A 19,467-nucleotide genomic window follows, 5' to 3' on the forward strand; every position below is an offset into this window, starting at 1 on the left:
TAAATAATAAATTTTTATGCATTTGCAGATTCAAATAAAATTATAAGTTGCAATTATTATTTAAAACACTTTAATTGCATAAAGCGTTCAATACTGTCTTCTCAACCTAGACCACATTACCTTAACATTGACACCTATATTCTTGTAAGAAATAAGAATTGACAAATTACATTAATAATAATATAATGTCATTGTATACAATGATAGATCTATTTGAGAACATATGCAATAAAGACTATAGTGAATGTAAGTGTTGATCCCAAGATTCTCCTTGGGAAGATGTATTATTGTCTGTTGGAAATGATACCTTACAACATCAGTCTTTACACGATATTTATAAGATATACACACGAGAACATATGAACGTATCAATCTGAGTGCCTAAATAAGTGAATAGTTAAAACTTTAATTTCAGAAATAATTAGATTCTTAACTCTGTGTTTTATCATTAATTACTGTTTTATTTTTAATTCTTAATAAATACAGGTACTCCTCACTTTACGACCTATCTGCTTAACGACCAATCGAGTTTCGACCTTCAATTCGGGGAATTGAAGCCCCTTTCTCAGTTTGAGTGTTGGTTAGTGGCGAATGGTGACATGCACACTAAGCATACTATAATAGGCTAATAGCATACTATAATAGTCTTTTTATGAACAAATTTGAAGTTTGTTGCATAATTTGGATAATTTTACAATGATCCTATATTCCCGGCGCAAGCTCCTCGCTTAACGACATAGTCGTCGGAACGGAACTCGGTCGTAAAGTGAGGAGTACCTTTAATATTTTATATTTTGTTGGAAAAATACTAAATACTGTATTTTGTCATTTCAGTTTATTGTTGGCTTTCAGCGATTGAAGGGAAAAAAATGCTTATTTCCATTTGGTTTTCATTGTACTGGGATGCCCATCAAAGTAAATGATTTTAAATTATTACATATTTACTTAAATGATATTATATATATGGGGATTTCCAAAATGAATGCTACCATCTTAAATTACAGTAATTATGTTAATTATCATCCGACGTACACCAATCGATAGAATAACTGTCCGAGTTTCGTCTCGTATCTGCATTCAAACATAAAATAAAATGGCGACTTCACAATCGAGAAGGCATTTTTGTGTTCTGTTCTCAGAAACAGAATCACTCATCATTCTGCAATGTGAGTAAATTGTAAGAGCTGTAGAATTGTGGCTGCCTTGAGAGAAGTGAAAAGGATTTGCCGTAGCGAGCTTAAACAGAATTTGAGCATCGGCTGGATGTGTGTGGCGTGACAAGAGTCACCCACATTAAGAAATTGTAATGGGCAAATGGGAGACTTTTATAATTTTCCGATATTTTAATATACATTACAACATTCTGGATAATAATTAATATAATTATAACAATTTAATTGGTAGCATTCTTTATGGAAGACCCCCTTGTATATATATATATATATCTGTGTGTGTGTGTGTGTGTGTGTAAGTAACCTTTTCCTCAAACTTGTCTCTAACCTCAACTTCAAATAATGTTGAGGTTAGAAACAAGTTTCTAAAAATATTTCAAATGCAAAACACAAATAAAATTTTCATAAAGTCTGTCCCCACTTGAGATATTACACAATACCCCCTTTTACCTCCTCACTGCCTTGACCTTTAGCCACCAAAATTTAATTTTATCAATGCTTCATATACAGAAATAAACCTGCCGAGTTTCGACATTTTTGGTTCGTGTGGTCTTTGTCAGCCTATATCTTGCATTATATGCAAAATAGACATACGTAACGTTTTATCAAAAGTGTACAACTGAACATAGAAAAGATACAGGCAGATATGAATTTTCAGTTCCATTGTAATCTTACAGGACCTCTGTCATTGTTAAGCAGTGCATACCTATACTTATATACTGCTTATAATTAATAATACAGTGAATGATTGGTTAACGAACAGTTCAGACTGCAAACAAATCGGATAATGAATGTTTTCGCGAAAGATTTTTATGTTCGGATAATAAACACTTCACAGAACAAACACAGAAAGAAGCAACATAAAATAACAAATACTGGTTTTTCCTTGTCTCCAAGTAACAATTTAAAACTTTCCAGAGCACAGAAGATGTCAACACTGACACTCAACCCCGATACAAATTGGATAGTATTCCTCCAAACTTCAAAACTTTCCATTGTAATTCCAGCTTTTCGTTTACCTTCCTGACAAATAATTTTTTATAGTCTTTGCAAGACTGTCAGGCACTTGTTAAGTTTTGCGCAGTTTTATTTTCTAAAGGTGAGAGTTTAACTGTCCTATCAGATATTCATTAAAGATATAATCAAGAAGACTTGAGCAGCTAAAGGAGTAACGAAAATCACATCTAAGAAACAAAGATGTGCAGTCATGAAAAAATGGAGATTGCTTTTAATTTGTATAAAAGAAAGGGAAATGAAAAGAGATGTAACTAGTATGACTATCATTCAAGAGAAAGCTAAAGAAATTTCTGAAGAACTGGAGAAACAAACTCCACATTCATGACAAGAGGAGACAGAATTCAAGGCGACCACTGGATGATTTGCAAAGTTTAGAAGGCGATCTGGCATTAAACAGTTGGTAATTCACAGTGAGTCTGCTAGTGCAGATAAAGAAGAAGCTGAGAAGTTGTCTCAAATTTGAAGAATTCATTAAAAAAGAATATTGTCCACAACAAATCTTCAATTGTGATGAAACTGGTTTATTTTGGAAGCGCATGCTGAACCGTACCTACATCACGAAAGACGAAAAAAATATTCCAGGGCATAAACCCATGGACAACTAATTGACATTACTTTTGGTAACTAATGCTAGTGGTGATATGAAGCTTATCCCACTTCTTGTCTATCACTCTGAGAACCCTAGAGCATTCAAAAAAAATTCCATAATTAAAGAAAGACTGCCAGTAATGTAGAGATCGAATAAAAGGGCATGGGTCACCCAGGCTCTTTTCAAAGAATGGGTGTTTGAAGTTTGTGCTCCGAGCATCAAGGATTACCTTCAGATAAATGAATTGCCATTGAACGCACTGTTGCTATTAAACAACGCACCAGGACACCAAAAAGACCTTGAAGATAATTTACTGGAAGACTTTCCCTGGCTGACAGTTCAGTTTCTGCCTTCAAATCCCACTTCATTGATTCAACCAATGAATCAAGAGGTTATTGTGGGTTTCAAGAAATTGTACATTTGAGCACTGTTTTGAAGCATGCCAGTTCTCCTCAACGACGACATTAAAAATGTTTCGGAAAGAAAAGTTTGATAGTTGAAAAGTCTTGAAAGTTGAAAAGTTCTTGAAGCTATACGGCTCATTCAAAAGGCGTGGTCAGAAGTCACTCAACGACAATTGAATTCTGCTTGGTGAAAGCTGTCTCTCCTGTATTCAGGGAGATGGGGATGAAATTGTGACAACTGTTAGAGATCCAGAATTGCAGATGAATCGAATATGACATTGAAGAGCTCATAATGGAACCTGAAACTGTTCTGACAACAAAAGAACTCCAAGAACTCTTGAATGAAGAACACCAAGAAACTCAGCAATATTTGTTTCTTATCAAAACGAGGAAGATGAAAGAGGATCAATGCCAACATCTGCTATTAAAGATCTTTTGAAGAAGTAGGAGGATGTCACAGAGGATGAACAACGGTCTTAGAATGACATCCAAACGGGTTGATGCGAGATTAATAGGTTTGGGGATTTCTATGTCGACAATGTTATTAATTACTTCTGAAAAACCTGAAGAAGAAAGAAAAGCAATCGAGATTGGACAGATTTTTTAATCTCCCACAAAGAGAAAAACTACACGACTGATAAAAATACAAGACTGTGTGTATATGGATATTTATTATTATATAAATAAACATAGTAAGAATATATAGGTTTTTATTTATTTTTTTGGGGTCTCCAGAATGAATTAATCAAATTCCCATAAAAATCTATGGTAAATTAATAATCGGTTAACGAACAATTCGGGTAGCGAAAAGTTTTGAAATGAATTACGTTCGTTAACCGATCATCCACCGCATAAATTTATTGCTAATATACAATCATTTTCTGTTTTATTTTTAACTTTCAAAGGCCTGTGCAGACAAATTGAAATGGGAAATGGAAGAATACGGCTACCCACCTAAATTTCCTGATAACGAAGATAATGAAGAGCAACCAAAATTAGATGATATTTCTCTTAATAAATCAAAAGGAAAAAAGGTAATTATTATTATTTTATTATTAAATGGTTAGAAGTTTTAAAACAAAAGGTATTCATAATATCTCGTGGCAAAATATTTATCAACAGAACTTATCATTGTCATCAAAGTGCATTTTACATTATAGGACCCTAAAGCCAGAATGTTCTGAACCACATCCTTTCTAGATTTAAACTCGTCGTTAATCAGAAATCAAATAAATGTACACCTATACACTTAAACCTGTTTTTGTGCCGTCTTTTTTTGTGCGGTATATGAATTTCAATCAAATTGGTATACCGCACAAAAAAATTGTACAAAACAAATCGCACAAAAACAGGTTTGAGTGTATAGTCTGTTTATTGTAACTTTGTGCATGCTTCTGCAAGAAATAGTTTGCAAAAACGGTACTGTTTCTTAACAGTTGCGGGGGATCACTCTGGAAAATTTAAAAGTATCGTCACCATTTCGCCAGTTTTAAATTTTTTTCGCCACTTCAAATTATTTATAGCCACTAGTTTTACTTACTAACTAATGCAGGTGCTGGTAGCCTTATCAGTTTAGTGTCTGGAAAGCAAAAGTAACGTGTTAAACTGTCGTTTGCAAGGAGAGGGCCTGATGTTCGGGTCTTTGAACGACACTTGGTGAGCACGTAGCCCTAAATGCAAACAGCTTCTTGTCCAAGTAATTACAACCCACTTTTTGAGCATTTTCAAAAAATGGGCATCTGAAAATTTAGTGTTTAGCTTATAAGTCATTGGAAGTTTCATATCCAAGAGTCGAGCGAATAAGACACTAAGCACTAGAGCTAGATGACGTAAGTTCAATTCTTCGAAATTTTAGTTTAGTTTTTTCTTGTGTAACATTATTATTTTACTGCATTATTATTATAATATAAGTGTGTGTGGAAATTGTCCATAATAATAACAATTAAAAAATAAAATGCTGTGATCTTGCTACCCTATTTATGTATCGCTTGTCTGTTTCATTCATTAAGTTTATTTCGTCCACTGTGCAGTAACGTCTGAAGCTTATTCACTTATGAGGACGTAGCATGTAAAATATGCGGAAATAAATGTGAAAAGATAAAAGTTTTATTTAATGACGTAAAAGAGTTAAATCTATAGCAGCTTGTTTTCGCTAAACAGGAATGATATCACAAGTTTTAATCTCTTGTTTTATAAGGTTTAAACGTGACAAATAATAATGATGCAGTAAAATAATAAAGTTACACATAAAATTAACTAAACGAAACCAAATCTCCGAACCTATAATACATCATCTAGGTCCGGTGCTTAGCGTCTTATTCACTCGGCTGTTGCCACTCTTGGATATGAAATTTCCAAAGATTTATAAGCTAAACACTAAATTTTCAAGGCCTAATTTTTTGGAAATGTTTGAGAAGTGGGTCCCATTATTTGGACGACAAGCTGTTTGTGTTTAGGGCTACGTGCTCACCAAGTTTCGTTCAAATCAGAGACCCAAATGTCTGGCCCTCCCCTTGCTAGCAATAGGAATCATTTTTTAAAGAATAATTCCAAACAGCATATTTGATTACAATGTTTAAACAGTATTTCACGGGTTCTATCGTGTAAACATTTTTGTTTTAGTCTACTGAAAAAAGATCAAAGTGAAAAAGGTCATCTTAAGAAATTCCCCAAAATTTCTGTCAGTCAATAAAAAATCTCAATCTGGAAACACTCTCAGAACTAAATTAAATATGAGATGAGTGGCAAATGCACATTCATAAAGAAAAATTAGTATCTAATTATGATTTATGATTGCAAAAACATTAATATATACTATCACTGTGCACAGTTGCGCAGTTTAAAGAGAATCGTAGTCTTTGTCGATAAGTATATTAGACTTATTTGAGATGTTGTTTTATATTTTATTAATTCCAGAGTAAAGCAGTAGCTAAAGTAGGTGCGGCACGTTATCAGTGGCAAATTATGGCATCGTTAGGTCTGAAAAATGAAGAAATTAAGAAATTTGCCGACGCCGATTATTGGCTCCATTATTTCCCTCCATTAGCAATTCAGGATTTAAAATCAATGGGATTGAAAGTAAGTTTTAATAATTTTTTTTAAATATTTTAATTATTTTAATTTATTTATTAAATAAATTGGCATTTGTAATAAGTGATAATTAAGTATAGAATGCATATTTTAAAAAAATCTAGTAAATGAATTAACTTAAGTCATTTGACGAGAATTCAATTTTCTTTTATTTTAATGTAAATAATAAGAAAGTACAATATTTTTGATTTGAATAAGGCTTACTTTGTTGTTATGCATTAAAATAATTAAGATTTTAAAATGACAAACTGTTTAATGTAAATACAGGTCGATTGGAGACGATCTTTTCTTACCACCGACGTTAATCCGTTTTATGATTCCTTTGTAAGATGGCAATATATTAGGTTAAAAGAAAGGAATAGAGTACTTTATGGTAAAAGGTATGTTTAATATTCCTTATCTTATTAATACAGTAAACCCTTGTTAGCTCGAACTTCATGTAACTCGTACGAATATTTTTAAAAACAACAAGTTAAAATTTCTTAACGATAGAAAAATTGTAATTAATGAGTGTTTTTTTGTATCGGGAAGTCTTTCCGATACTATGCAATATATTACCGTAGTTGGTAAGTTACTAAAGACTATACATTACTCTATACCATACTGTGAGAACCAAGGAGGGAAAGAGCGGCGAGCTTCTTTCTCCCTCTTACCGGCACGGACCTATGGGGTCTGTCACTGTGTCACTGGATGGCAATTACACAAGTGGAGGGGCAGGTGAGGTCGGGATAGTGGGTCGGTCATACTCGAGGACAACAGGATTTAAAGAAATACTTATTTAATAAAATAAAATAAGAAAACAGACACAAAACTCAAAAATAACATAGATGCTGTCCCGTTTCAGTTAAATGCGACAATTAGTTAAGGCTATAAATCCTATTCATACAGTTCACGAATAAGCAGCCTAGTATGTATAGAGGATAGCGTTTGCCTCGGCCGATACAAGGGGCAAAAGTCAGAAGTAGATTGTTAGGTTGGAGAGAGAGAGTACAAATGAATACCTGATAACGGATGGCGACGGAGTCCATAAGATCTCTTGGGAGTCAGTGGTAACGGGTCTTGATTCGGTCCTTGGTCTCTCCTGACGATGATTACCCAGAAGTTAGGATTGGACCCCTTTTTATATCCACATCTTGCGGAAGCTGACTCACACATCAGGTGATATTTGTAAGTTTGATTCATGATTCATGACTAATAATTGCTGATATAAACTGTCCCAAATCAAATGTTCTGTCTTTTTAGATATGTTAGCACTCCCAATACCGGATGATAGGATCGGAAGGTTAAGATCTGGGTTGGGACTTATGAAATAATTGTTGTCCTTTGATGAATCATCGATGTGGGAATGTTCGGTTCGGACCTCTCAGCAAAATGACCCTTTTTCTACTCTCAATCGAGGAATTGGTTCCTCTTATGCTAATTGGGTAATGAGGATGTCCCAGGAAGGTGGATACATATAATTGAAACTCAGATGCGAGGGGGGAAAATTTTCCATGACGCTTGGAACGTCATTTGTAAGAGGAAGTCACCGCTTTACTGCATCATAGTAAAGGGTCACTCTCTTGACCTCTCCTGAAAGAAGTTGGGGAAAGGAGAAATCAATTAACATATTGCTGTAAAAACTCTAAATAGAGCGGGAAATCTCACAATACTGTCCTGAAACTTTTGGAGCTCGTTTTCTGTTAGTAATAAATTCAACAGTATAATCTTAGTAAAACTTCTGCATATGCCGATCATAATAAATTTCTGTACCATATTTACACATCAGAGAAACACATTCCGCTAACTCGGACTTTTGTAAGGTCAGACAGCCTTCACCCCTTATTAGTCAGAGTTAGCTATATAACCAGTTTTTATCAGTTAATACACTCACAACAGCCGTAAATGAACGGGTTAAATTTGGTAGTAGAGCTAGGTATTAGGCACCATCTCTTGTTAAAACTAGTAATTATAACATTTTAATTAATTTTACTAATTACTAGTTTTAACAAGAGATGGCGCCTAACGCCTAGCTCTAGTACCAAATTTAACCCGTTCATTTACGGCTGTTGTGAGTGTATTTGCTTATATTATCAGGTTTTGTTGATGTATATTTTTTATCAGTTACTTTGTAAATAAAACATTAAGTTGAGAGATTCTATTTTCCTCTTCTCTGTAAATTTTTATTCTTATTTTGTAGACGTTAAAAAGCAGAAAAATTATTTATGTAGCTTTATTTTAGAAGAAAATCCTTCTTTAAAGTTTTTATTTTAATTACTAATTTATTATATATTAAAGATGATCAAATTATAATGGATCTTCTATTAAATTCTTCAACTATTACAGTAATTTTTAAAGTAGAAAAAGTCTACAAAAACAATTCTTGGAGTTTAGGTGTTTTTAATTCATATTTTTTTAATCTAATTCATAGTTTATAAGAACAGCTATTGTTCTCTTCTCATAAATGTTCATTCTTCAAAACAACGTGTGAACTTTTACGATATGTTCAGTTTAAAATATGATAGCTCTTAGTTGCATTCTTAAGCAGAGGATGTTTTTGGCAGTTGAACAAGGTTCGACTGCCGAAAGCAGGCATCATTCAAAAACATTTCCTGTAAAGTTTCTGGTGACGTACCAGTTGCTACCAGACTTGCCAATCTTCGAGAGTTAGAGAATGACCGACTAATTACCAATAATGTCATTTGCTGCTGCCAATCAAATGATCTATAAGCACTTCCAAAGGTACCCTAAGTAGGGAGATAACCCCTAGTATGTAAATATTAATATTAAAATAAGTAAATCATTTAAATGTTATTACTCTTTATCAGAACTCTTCTTTTGTATTCAGTTCTATCACATAGCTGTTGAATATATTAAATGGTACTATTTGTTATGTAGGTATACAATATTTTCTCCGAAAGATAATCAGCCTTGTATGGATCACGACCGCAGCACTGGCGAGGTAAGTTAAAAATACACTTTTAATTCAAAAAAAAAAAAAAATATGTTTCAGATGCCAGATTACTAAAAAATTATTAAATTTTTAATTATTTTAGGGTGTTGGTCCTCAAGAATATACACTGATTAAATTGAAGCTTCTTCAGCCATTTCCATCTAAACTTAGGTAAAGATTTTTAAATAGTGTTTAATTATTTGATTATAAAATATCTGACTTTTTAAAATAATATTTCAGCAAATATTCAAAATATTGTGTGTATTTGGTTGCCGCGACCCTTCGTCCCGAGACCATGTACGGTCAGACAAACTGTTGGATAAGACCCGATATGAAGTATATAGCTTTCGAAGTAGTCAATAATAAAGAAATTTTCATATGTACGAGAAGAGCGGCAAGAAATATGAGCTATCAAGGTTTTACTAAAGAAAATGGAAGAGTGAATGTTGTTTTGGAATTAGAAGGAAAAGTTAGAAAATTTATAATGATTTTATTGGCAACATGAGTTTATTTCTAGCTGTATTAACTTATTAATTTCATAAAACGTTCTAGGACATATTAGGTGTTAAATTGAAAGCCCCATTGACTACTTATGATGTTGTATATACACTTCCAATGATGACAATCAAAGAAGATAAAGGTAATGAAAAGAAATACTAAAGGAACAGCTGGATTCTTTATTTGGCTACAAGGCTAAATAATTACTAAGCAGTTTGCAGGAAGCAGACCACCAGAGCTGCCATCTCTTGCTAAATATAATATTAAATTTCAATTTTAGAATATTCCAAAACGAATATATACCCCACGGTGGGACTCAAACCCTCATCTTTTGCTTATCATGCAGATGCATTGTTAACATCATCTAGACCAGGGGTGGCCAACAAGTCGATCGCGCTCGCCCGGGCGATCGCCGTGCCAATTTTGGTCGATCGCTAGCGATGTCTTGACTTAATGTATTATATTTGTAACCGAATGCAACTGTATGCATGCAGTTATGACTCGACTCATAAGCAATGAGTGCACTTTGTACTGAAACAGTGTATAAACATAGTATGTATTTCACACTTTCCCCTCCCCACTTAGACTATGCCTATGACAACAAGTCGATCGCGACACATTTTTACGATAAAAAGTAGATCTTATGTGCACAAAAGTTGGCCACCCCTGATCTAGACCTCTGTCCAACCTTAGCTTCCATGCTAATTTTAGATATAACTATATCGGTCACCATAGCAATAAATGGGGGTGACATAGAAGGCAGGCGCTGGCAAATTGTTTAGTAATTTTAATACAGACTAAGCTAAAATTAGCAATATGTGTTGGAGTTTTTTAGTTATTTACATAATCACTTAAAAAAGGATTTTTTTTGACAATTCAGCACATCTACAAATGTCTTTCTAACTCCAACAGTTAATGTGTTCTGATGATATCTCTAGTGTTACTATGTAGTGGGTGATTAATTGTCAAACAGGAGGGTGTGATTCTTGGTATAGATTATATCTATTTACTGAAGAGGGATCTGCAAGTTACCAATCCAAAATGCATATAATAAAAATAATTTGTTAATATGTGTCCGAGTGATCCCTGTTAATTCCTGATAACCCGTGTTAATTGTCAAAGTTAGAAGGGTAAATACTTAGTAATTATTAGCTCATTAAAGAATCTGCTTGTTCCATCGGTATTTGTAATAACTATTGGTTAGTTACATTTATTATGTAGGTAATATATTTAGAGGTACATTTCATATACCTCTAAATGTATACTGAATTCTTGCGGATTCAATTAGTAATATTGTGTAAAATAGTGAAAAGGTTTTAATTCGAATCACATTACATAATTCATCTTTATGATTGAATTTCCTCTGCAAAATTACGTGCTATTTGAAGTAAATGAAACAAAAGAAAATTATGTTTTAATTAATTAACTTTTAAAAAGGTACCGGTATCGTGACGAGCGTACCGTCGGATTCTCCCGACGACTTTGCCGCTTTAAGAGATCTGAAAAATAAGCCAGAATTTCGAAACAAATTTGGAATTACAGATGAAATGGTTCTTCCTTACGAAGCAGTAAGTTTTAAAATTATAATGCTTTTAAAATAAGTTTCAGAAATTCAACTTTTAACTTAAGTAACAATTACTAAAACATTTGATAAGATTTGAATGATAACTGTAATAACATCTTTAAATTCCACTGTTTTTTCTTATTTCATTCTAACTCATTTTAAAAAATAACAAATTTGAGTCTTTAATATTCTTTGTGTGGCAGTCTAGTATCACCACTTAAATGTTCGTTAAGATTTGAAATATCCGAAGCCAGGTTTCTTTCAAATGGATTTATTTACAGTAATCTACAATACTCGTTACACTTGTCGAGTAAAGAGAACTCGGCTACAAGATTTAAGATAGAACCGTACAAGTCATCCGCAGAGAAGTGAACAAGCCAGAAAAGAGTGGGTTTTTATATTCTCCTGAAAGTGCCACCTGGATTTTCGTATGCAGCGCCAGGATACAATTATTCAGCCGCCACACTTTGTTTAAATGTTTTTGAAATATAACTGTTTTGTGCCTTCTACATCCCTAATTAATTTTCTTTTTCTGATCTAGTTTTTTGATTTTCTTTATTAAATCCAACTTATATCCTTTTACAATATCATCTAGGCATTTAATTTATATTTCCTCAGCTTAAAAATTACAAATATTGAACATTAGAATTTAATGATACACATTAACTCATTAAAAAGTCTATTGAAAATCTTTATAATACACACTCCAGAATTTAAGGATGGATGATGTTTGTACACAAATATAAAGAACTGTAGATGAATGCAGACAAATATGGCAAGAGCTGTATTAATTGACATCTAACACAGGGTAGTACATGACAACTTATATGATTTTACAAACCAAAGCAATAAAAGAAAGTCTTTGATGGAAAAGATACATACAGCATACGTGGAGAATGGATGGAAAGTGCTTACTAATACCCAGTTAGGGAGAACTGTCGATATGGATTATGTTTACCACAAATTGTGATGCAGCACTCACAATAGTGTGGTGGGCTTGACACCAACTGGTTTGGTAACGTTTCCTAGCTATCACTGCTAGCAATTCTTCAGTGTTTGTTCTTAAGTTTTGGATGTGTATTTACTAAATTCACATAATTTTTAACAATACCCTAACTAGAGTATCACTCTCAATTATTTTTTAATGGTAAAATATTCTGTAGAAACATTTTACAGTTTTACTTAGTGAGAAATGTATCAAACTTTAAGACTTTTTGATCTCATAAGTTGTTTCTGTAGGTTCCTATAATAGACGTTCCAGGATTCGGTTGTCTGAGTGCATTAACTGTTTGCGAAGAGTTGAAAATACAAAGTCAGAATGACCGAGAAAAATTAGCAGAAGCTAAAGAAAAAGTTTATCTTAAAGGATTTTATGAAGGAGTAAGTATCATCTTTAAATAATGATATAAATTATATCAATAATTTTGATATATTTTATTTAATAGGTTCTGATAGTAGGACCTCATAAAGGGAAAAAGATACAAGAAGTTAAAAAACAAATACAAAAAAGTTTAATTGATAAGGTGAGTTTCTAGTGTATTTAAACAAAAAATTCACTCAAATTTACTTTTTACACATTTAATTGTATATCATTCTTTGTTCTTTCTGACCTGTGTGTACCTAAAAAGGCCTTTTATCATGAGTTTGACAAGGCCCATAACACATGGACAAGTGGTAACAGACAGTATACCCAACATATCCAGACTCACTACTGAAAAATTCCTGGGGAATGGACCTTATTACACTTATTGTGCTCATGCGCCGTTACTTTGATGTCATCTAGGGTGATTAGCTTAGTGTTGATGGACATCAAGCCATTTTGTTCATTTGTACTATGTTGTAAGATAAAGGATAATAATTTCTATCAGTGGCGTGCCGTGACATTTGATGATAGGGAAGCTGTGTTTCTGTAAGAAGCCGACTTTCAGGGGCAATCAGTTAATTGCGCGTCAGTGATGGTCTAGGGTCCATTCGTACGTGCGAATGACAAAAATAAACAATTTATGTACTTTAATTCTAAAATACAAATAATACATACATAATACAATTATAGAAAAACTTGTTTCTTTTTTTTATTTTCTATAAATTAACTCTATTCGGCGATGTTTTCCCGCAAAGTCGTTAATTACTTTATCATAAAAGTCACTCGTCGTTGATTCCATCAACGTATTTAAAAGTTCTTTTTCTATAGAAAGCAACGCTAGTGACGACAATCTTTCCTCCGACTGAGTGTTCCTGGCGAATGTATGAATTCGCTTCATTGTTGAAAAACTACGCTCAACAGACGCACTGGTAGATGGTATTGTAAAAATTAATGATATTAAACCATATAATTCTATTAGTACGTCTTTGTTTAGGTCATCATTAATTATAATATTTTTTATGTCTAAGAGTGACTTGCCAATATAGTCCGGACACGAATATAAATATTGCAATTCACTACGTAATTTACATAAATTAAAAAATTCTCCATAAAATTTACGTAAAGCATTAAAACTCTCTTCGGGAAATTGTTTTTCATAATATTTAAAATTATTAAAATCTAAAAGTGATAAAAATTCTAGAGATTTTATGTCGGCAAATCTGTCAATACAATTTTGTATCAATGTATCCATTATTTCATAAAACAGACGTCTATATAAATCCTTTTTAGACTCAATATCAGTATGTCTCATTCCTCTTTTTGGTTGAATTTCTAAAAAAGTTTCATCTTTTTTCAAAGCGTCCCAAATCAAATCAAAATCATTTCTTTTCTGTCGTAAAAAATCAATAAAGTGATTTATTCTAGTAATACAATATGCTATATTAAAATTTTTTTTTTGTAATATATCAAAAAGGATATCTGAATGTGCAAATATTTGATGAAAAACTAGTAATAAAAAGTGAAAATCAAAATCTATTAAATAATGGTATAATCCTCTTGCGGCAATTGTAGTATCAGAATCCCATTGTTCTGGACTTTCAACCATATTCAACAACAAAAGTTTTAATTCTTCTTTATACTCCATAACGCAGTTTACAATCCTGCTATTGTAATTCCATCTAATAGGTGTGGCTGAAGGAAAACGCTTATTGACTTCTAGATCTAAGGCGTGAGATCTTTTAGAAGATTTAGAAAAAAATGAAGAAAATCCTGTCATAGTTTGAAAAAATATTTTACATTCTTTTATATATCCAACAGATTGAGAGAAAACTAGGTTCAATCTGTGAGCATAACAGTGTACGAAAATAGCATGTTTGGATATTTCTTTAATTTTAGCTCGGACACCATTATGTTGTCCGGCCATTACGGCAGCACCGTCGTATGTTTGTGCCACTAATTTTTTAGTGCATTGAAATTCGTCTAAGTAACTCTTAATGTGAGTGAATAACGAATTTGCGTCTCTGTTCTCACTCACATCAGTAAAGCCCACAAATCTTTCTTCGACGTTACCGTTTTCTTTCACGTAACGAAATACAGTCGACATCTGGGCTCTGTGGCTAATGTCCGTTGTTTCATCTACAATTATAGCAACAAATTTTGCGTTTTCAATTTCTTTTTTAATTTCTTGCAATAAAACGTTTCCTAACGAATTGACGAGCTCATTTTGAATTTTGTTCGATAAGCCAGTAAAAACTGTAGACTTCTCTAAATGCATTTTTAATTGATTATCTGACGTACTTAATAAAGAAACGAGTTCAATATAATTACCTCTGTTATTAGATTCAATACATTCCCTATGCCCTCTAAATGCCAATTCTTGCTTTGCTAAAAAGCATGTAATATCTATTAATTTAGATACAATATATCTATTAGCCGTAACTATCTTGTTATAATTTTCAATATTAATTTTATATTGTTTACTAATGTTAAATTCTATTCTATTTTGATTTCCAAATTGCTTCAATTTTACGAAAGAATCGATGTGACATTTACGATTTTCGTGTCTTTTTCTAGCTTTACTCAAATTATTTAAATCGTCAAAGCCATTCTTATTCCACACACTAATTTCATTTGAAAATAATAGGCAAGGCCAACAAAACAATTTTTGCATTTTTATGCATCCACAAAGCCATTTTACGTCTTGATAAATTTTATCGTGAAAATGTCGAACAAATTTTTTTGTCGAAGTACTTATATTTAATTTAGGCGTTGGTCTTTCTCTTTTAATAATGGCTTCTTTTTCATTATATTGTCTTGAGCCAAAACTTTTTTTAAGTAAATTTTCAATATCACAATTACAGTTTAAATCGCTAGCCATGATATAAGGGCTAAAATTAAAAATAAAATTATTAAAACTTACTTGGTAAAATAAAATTTGTGATGGATATACAATTATACATACCTGGTACAAAATATTCAATTGTATGAATATACTTTTGCGAAGAAACGTATATAAAAATAACATAAAATATTGTTTATTTTTAAATATTTAAACAATCCACTGAGTTAAAATTGCTCCCTGCGAGTGGCTCACAAATGGAAACAGAGACGATTTTGGTAGGTGTACAGTGAATGCATGCATGACAAATCCCGAGGGTGCCGATACCGGTCAATGTCAAATGCCTCTTTTGTCGCATCACTAGTATATCTCAAAGGACGCGACAGGGCCGTTGTAAATTTTAAACGTTTCTCACCATAGATGGTAATATGTTAAACTTAATAGTCATTTGTTTTCTAACTACTGCAATTCGTTTTAGTACCAGGTGTACACGGAAATCAGTTCCCCACTGTACTGAGCTAGTAATTGCTTCGGTTAAGCTTTTGTTTAAGTCAGCAGGGTTTTACTTATGTCACCATTCCCTAATCTCTTAATTATTTAACTACTTCTTAGTAGAAATAACTCGAAACCAGTTACTTTGTACTCGAATATCTGTAGTCTTGGGAAAAAAGTGGAAAGAAATTTTTATGACAACCGATACTTAGATCGTACATTTAAGGAAAATAAATTCTAGAGCTTTTTTTGTACCATTGTACGTCTCATTCATTAAATTTGGTTGTAAATAATGATGCCAAAGTAACAGTTAATTTTTTAACATTATACAAGAATTGTACACGTTTTTTCTGCATTCCCTTACAGATGGGACATACTATAATCGTAATATCACCGGTTTAATATTGAAACCCGTAAGTAATATAAGATGGGAGAGCGGAATAAATATATCAAATATTTTAATGGATTTTTTTAAACTCCCGTCAACTATACAGAACTATCATAAAAACATGCCAGTAAACTCCTATCGGTTGGGTTAAGTTATAAATCTAGTCTAGGGTGGGCAACCTTTTTTATAACACGGGCCAGAATAAATTTTACGTTTTTCCGCGGGCCGTAGTAGTTAATTGATGCCTTTTTGTGACTCGTAATTTTTTTAGTCTGCAAATATGAAATAAATAAATAAAAAGTTTATACTACATTTATTTCTCTTATCGTTTTCGAAAATTACAAAGAATTGGAAAATTAACTATTAATTAGTTATTTTTCCAATTTAATAATCTATTAAAGATCTCGCGAGCCGTAGCTGGCCCGCGGGCCGGGGATGCCCGCCGTTGATCTAGTCTACTCGTGATTCACGTAATCGGGCGAAAGCGGCCGAATATCTAGCAGGCAAACGGCTAAACAGCCCACAACCGGTCCGGGATATAAAGTTAGAAGCTTTATGTGTGAAGCATCCAACAGCTAAACCGGGTGACGTTGATGCTCTGTAAAGCGCATGCGCCAATGCCTATAATCTGGCTGCTTGGAAGTTGACAGGCAGGTGGCTAACAGCCCACAACCGCTCCGGGATATAAAGCTGTACTCTTTACGAGTGTGTCGCTTACCCGGTTTAGCCGGGTGAGCTAAACCGGGTGAGGTTGGTGCACTGTAAACCGCATGTGCTAATGCCTATATAATCTGGCTGATTGGAGACTGACCCGGTTTCGACATTCCTTCCGCCACCGAATTATTCGAATATACAATAGCAATCTTATCGTTTTTTTTCACATGTAGTATAGAAATTTGTAAAAGATACATAATGCAGTTATAATAAAATATTAATTTTAATTAATTCAAAGTACGTTAAAATATGAAAATTTATATTTTATAAAATTCAAGGGAAAGTCATTGGAAGGTGGAATCGGCGCTTCCATCGCTTCCAATGACGGCACGCCACTGATTTCTATGAATTAGTGAAAGTGAAGGTCATATAATACATATCTCTTTATTGTGACATTGTCATAATGCTGGGCTACAATTTTTCATCATATTTTTAATTTATTTAATTTAAAATATATGCTCTCTACCTCAAATTAGTACTGTAGTGTCTTGCCCCAATGTATAGTATTGAATATGAGACCTGCAAGTTGTACACAGTACCATACAATCAACTTATACAGTATTACCTACAAGACCTGTAAGTTGTCCATTTGGTACCAGTTGATTGTATGGTACGGGATACAACTTACAAGTCTTGTATTCAATACCGCACAAGACCTGTGTGACATTACTGTATGACATTATTTGTAGTGACAACTTTAATGTCACTACATATTTATCAACGCACAGCAAGTTTTTGGACACCCTGTAATAATTATTATTTTTTGGATAGAAGACAAGCTTGCAGTTAAATCACCCACATCCACTAGAACAAGTAATATAAAGAAAATTTTTTAAAATTGAACTCGCATTCTTCACCTTTACGTGAAAAATACTGAAATCCTTGCATTTTACCGATTGAGCTACTGCCTGTTGATTTCAATTTTCATTACAAACTGCTAAACTCTATTTAAAGTATTAATAATTAAGTTAATGTTACCCTTGGTATCGAAGATGGCAATGGGGAAATTTTTTTCCCTAGATACTAGACGGCGACGGGAAAATTTATTAATTTGCATAATGCGACAGATAGTACGGGTACGCCCCCTAACGTTTAGATCACTCGGTATTCTACTTTGAGATTATCCATTGTTAATCTGCTTCCAGATTATCACTCGATAATCTGATTCGAGATTACCGGAAATGCGGCCATCTTGAACGTAGGGAAAAAATTCCCTGTCGCCATCTTCGATACCACAGGTAATATTAACCAATAATTAAATTTAATTAATGAATTAATATTTGAAAAAACTGTATTAACATCAAGTGTCATCCACTACAAGTTTAAAAAAATGTATTTGAACTTGAGTGGATGAATAAAAAGTATTTTATTAACGATTGGAAATTTGAACAAGATATATATATATATATATATATATATAGGGAGAGTGTGAACTAATAGTAGGAATTTAAAAAATTGTTTCCAAAAACTTGATTCTGTTTGTTATTTGTTTTGCAGCTCTGTTTCTTCAAACTCTATTGGTTACAAACTGATTTAGATTAAAAATTTTTTTTGTGTATCCTTATATGCAACAATTCATTGGGTTTTTATTACATGTATAATAAAATAAGCAATATCAATAAAAACCACACTATAGACAGCATTGATGCCCATCAAACTTTCACAAAGTTTTTGCAAGAGAGCACTCTGTGTAACTGTGATAAGGTCCATTGCTCATCCAGATTAAGAAATAGATGTCAGTTAAGACTTCAATGTATGTATTATATTACTTAGATGAGGCTATCCAGCTTCATCTATTACATTCAGAAGCATAAACATTACATTTTATTAATTTAATTATATAATCCAATTACACTATATTAAATAAGTATGTTGCCTTATACATGTAAGTTACCAATTTAATATTGCAAGAAATAAAAGATAAAAATAGTATAGCTTTTTATTAAACTCTTTCTGCCCTGTGCGCACTAAGAGAAAGTTAATCATTCTCATTATGGGTTTAGAAGACCATCATACACATAATAGATATTATTAAAAGGACAATGGAGGGAGCTGGGTAGTCAGGGATGGGCCCAACATATCCAGAGCAGACAAATCCCTGAAAAATTTTCACTCATCCAGCTTTGGTGATTGGTCTCCCAGAAACAATATGTTTAACTGTCTTAGCCTTCTGGCTATTAAAAGTTATTTAATAATATCAATTAAGAAATAAAATTGGTGATTTTACAATTTATAGCATTACTTGTATTTATATGAAAATCTTATCTGTCAATCAATAATAATTTAAGGTTTTGTATGAACTTCTGAATGTTAAAATAGAATGAAGCTATTCTTTATATGGAACCAGAAAAACAAGTAATATCCCGTTCTGGAGACGAATGTGTTGTTGCATTATGTGATCAGTG

At 32.7% G+C, this 19,467-nt stretch overlaps 1 protein-coding gene across 1 annotated transcript in view; it reads left to right on the top strand.

Moving 5' to 3' along the window:
* Positions 1-19,467, top strand: part of LeuRS (Leucyl-tRNA synthetase) — a 46,143-nt gene that overhangs the window by 9,750 nt on the left and 16,926 nt on the right. The window contains exons 3-14 of the mRNA XM_067285631.1: positions 835-915; positions 4,088-4,216; positions 6,099-6,260; positions 6,540-6,652; positions 9,150-9,213; positions 9,308-9,375; positions 9,445-9,673; positions 9,757-9,844; positions 11,140-11,270; positions 12,506-12,646; positions 12,712-12,789; positions 19,382-19,467. Coding sequence (XP_067141732.1) covers positions 835-915; positions 4,088-4,216; positions 6,099-6,260; positions 6,540-6,652; positions 9,150-9,213; positions 9,308-9,375; positions 9,445-9,673; positions 9,757-9,844; positions 11,140-11,270; positions 12,506-12,646; positions 12,712-12,789; positions 19,382-19,467 — 1,370 coding nt within the window. The remainder of the gene's footprint in view (positions 1-834; positions 916-4,087; positions 4,217-6,098; positions 6,261-6,539; positions 6,653-9,149; positions 9,214-9,307; positions 9,376-9,444; positions 9,674-9,756; positions 9,845-11,139; positions 11,271-12,505; positions 12,647-12,711; positions 12,790-19,381) is intronic.

Source organism: Centruroides vittatus, unplaced genomic scaffold (genome assembly GCF_030686945.1).
Source record: "Centruroides vittatus isolate TY-2023 unplaced genomic scaffold, ASM3068694v2 scaffold_2802, whole genome shotgun sequence".
Lineage (NCBI taxonomy): Eukaryota > Metazoa > Arthropoda > Arachnida > Scorpiones > Buthidae > Centruroides > Centruroides vittatus.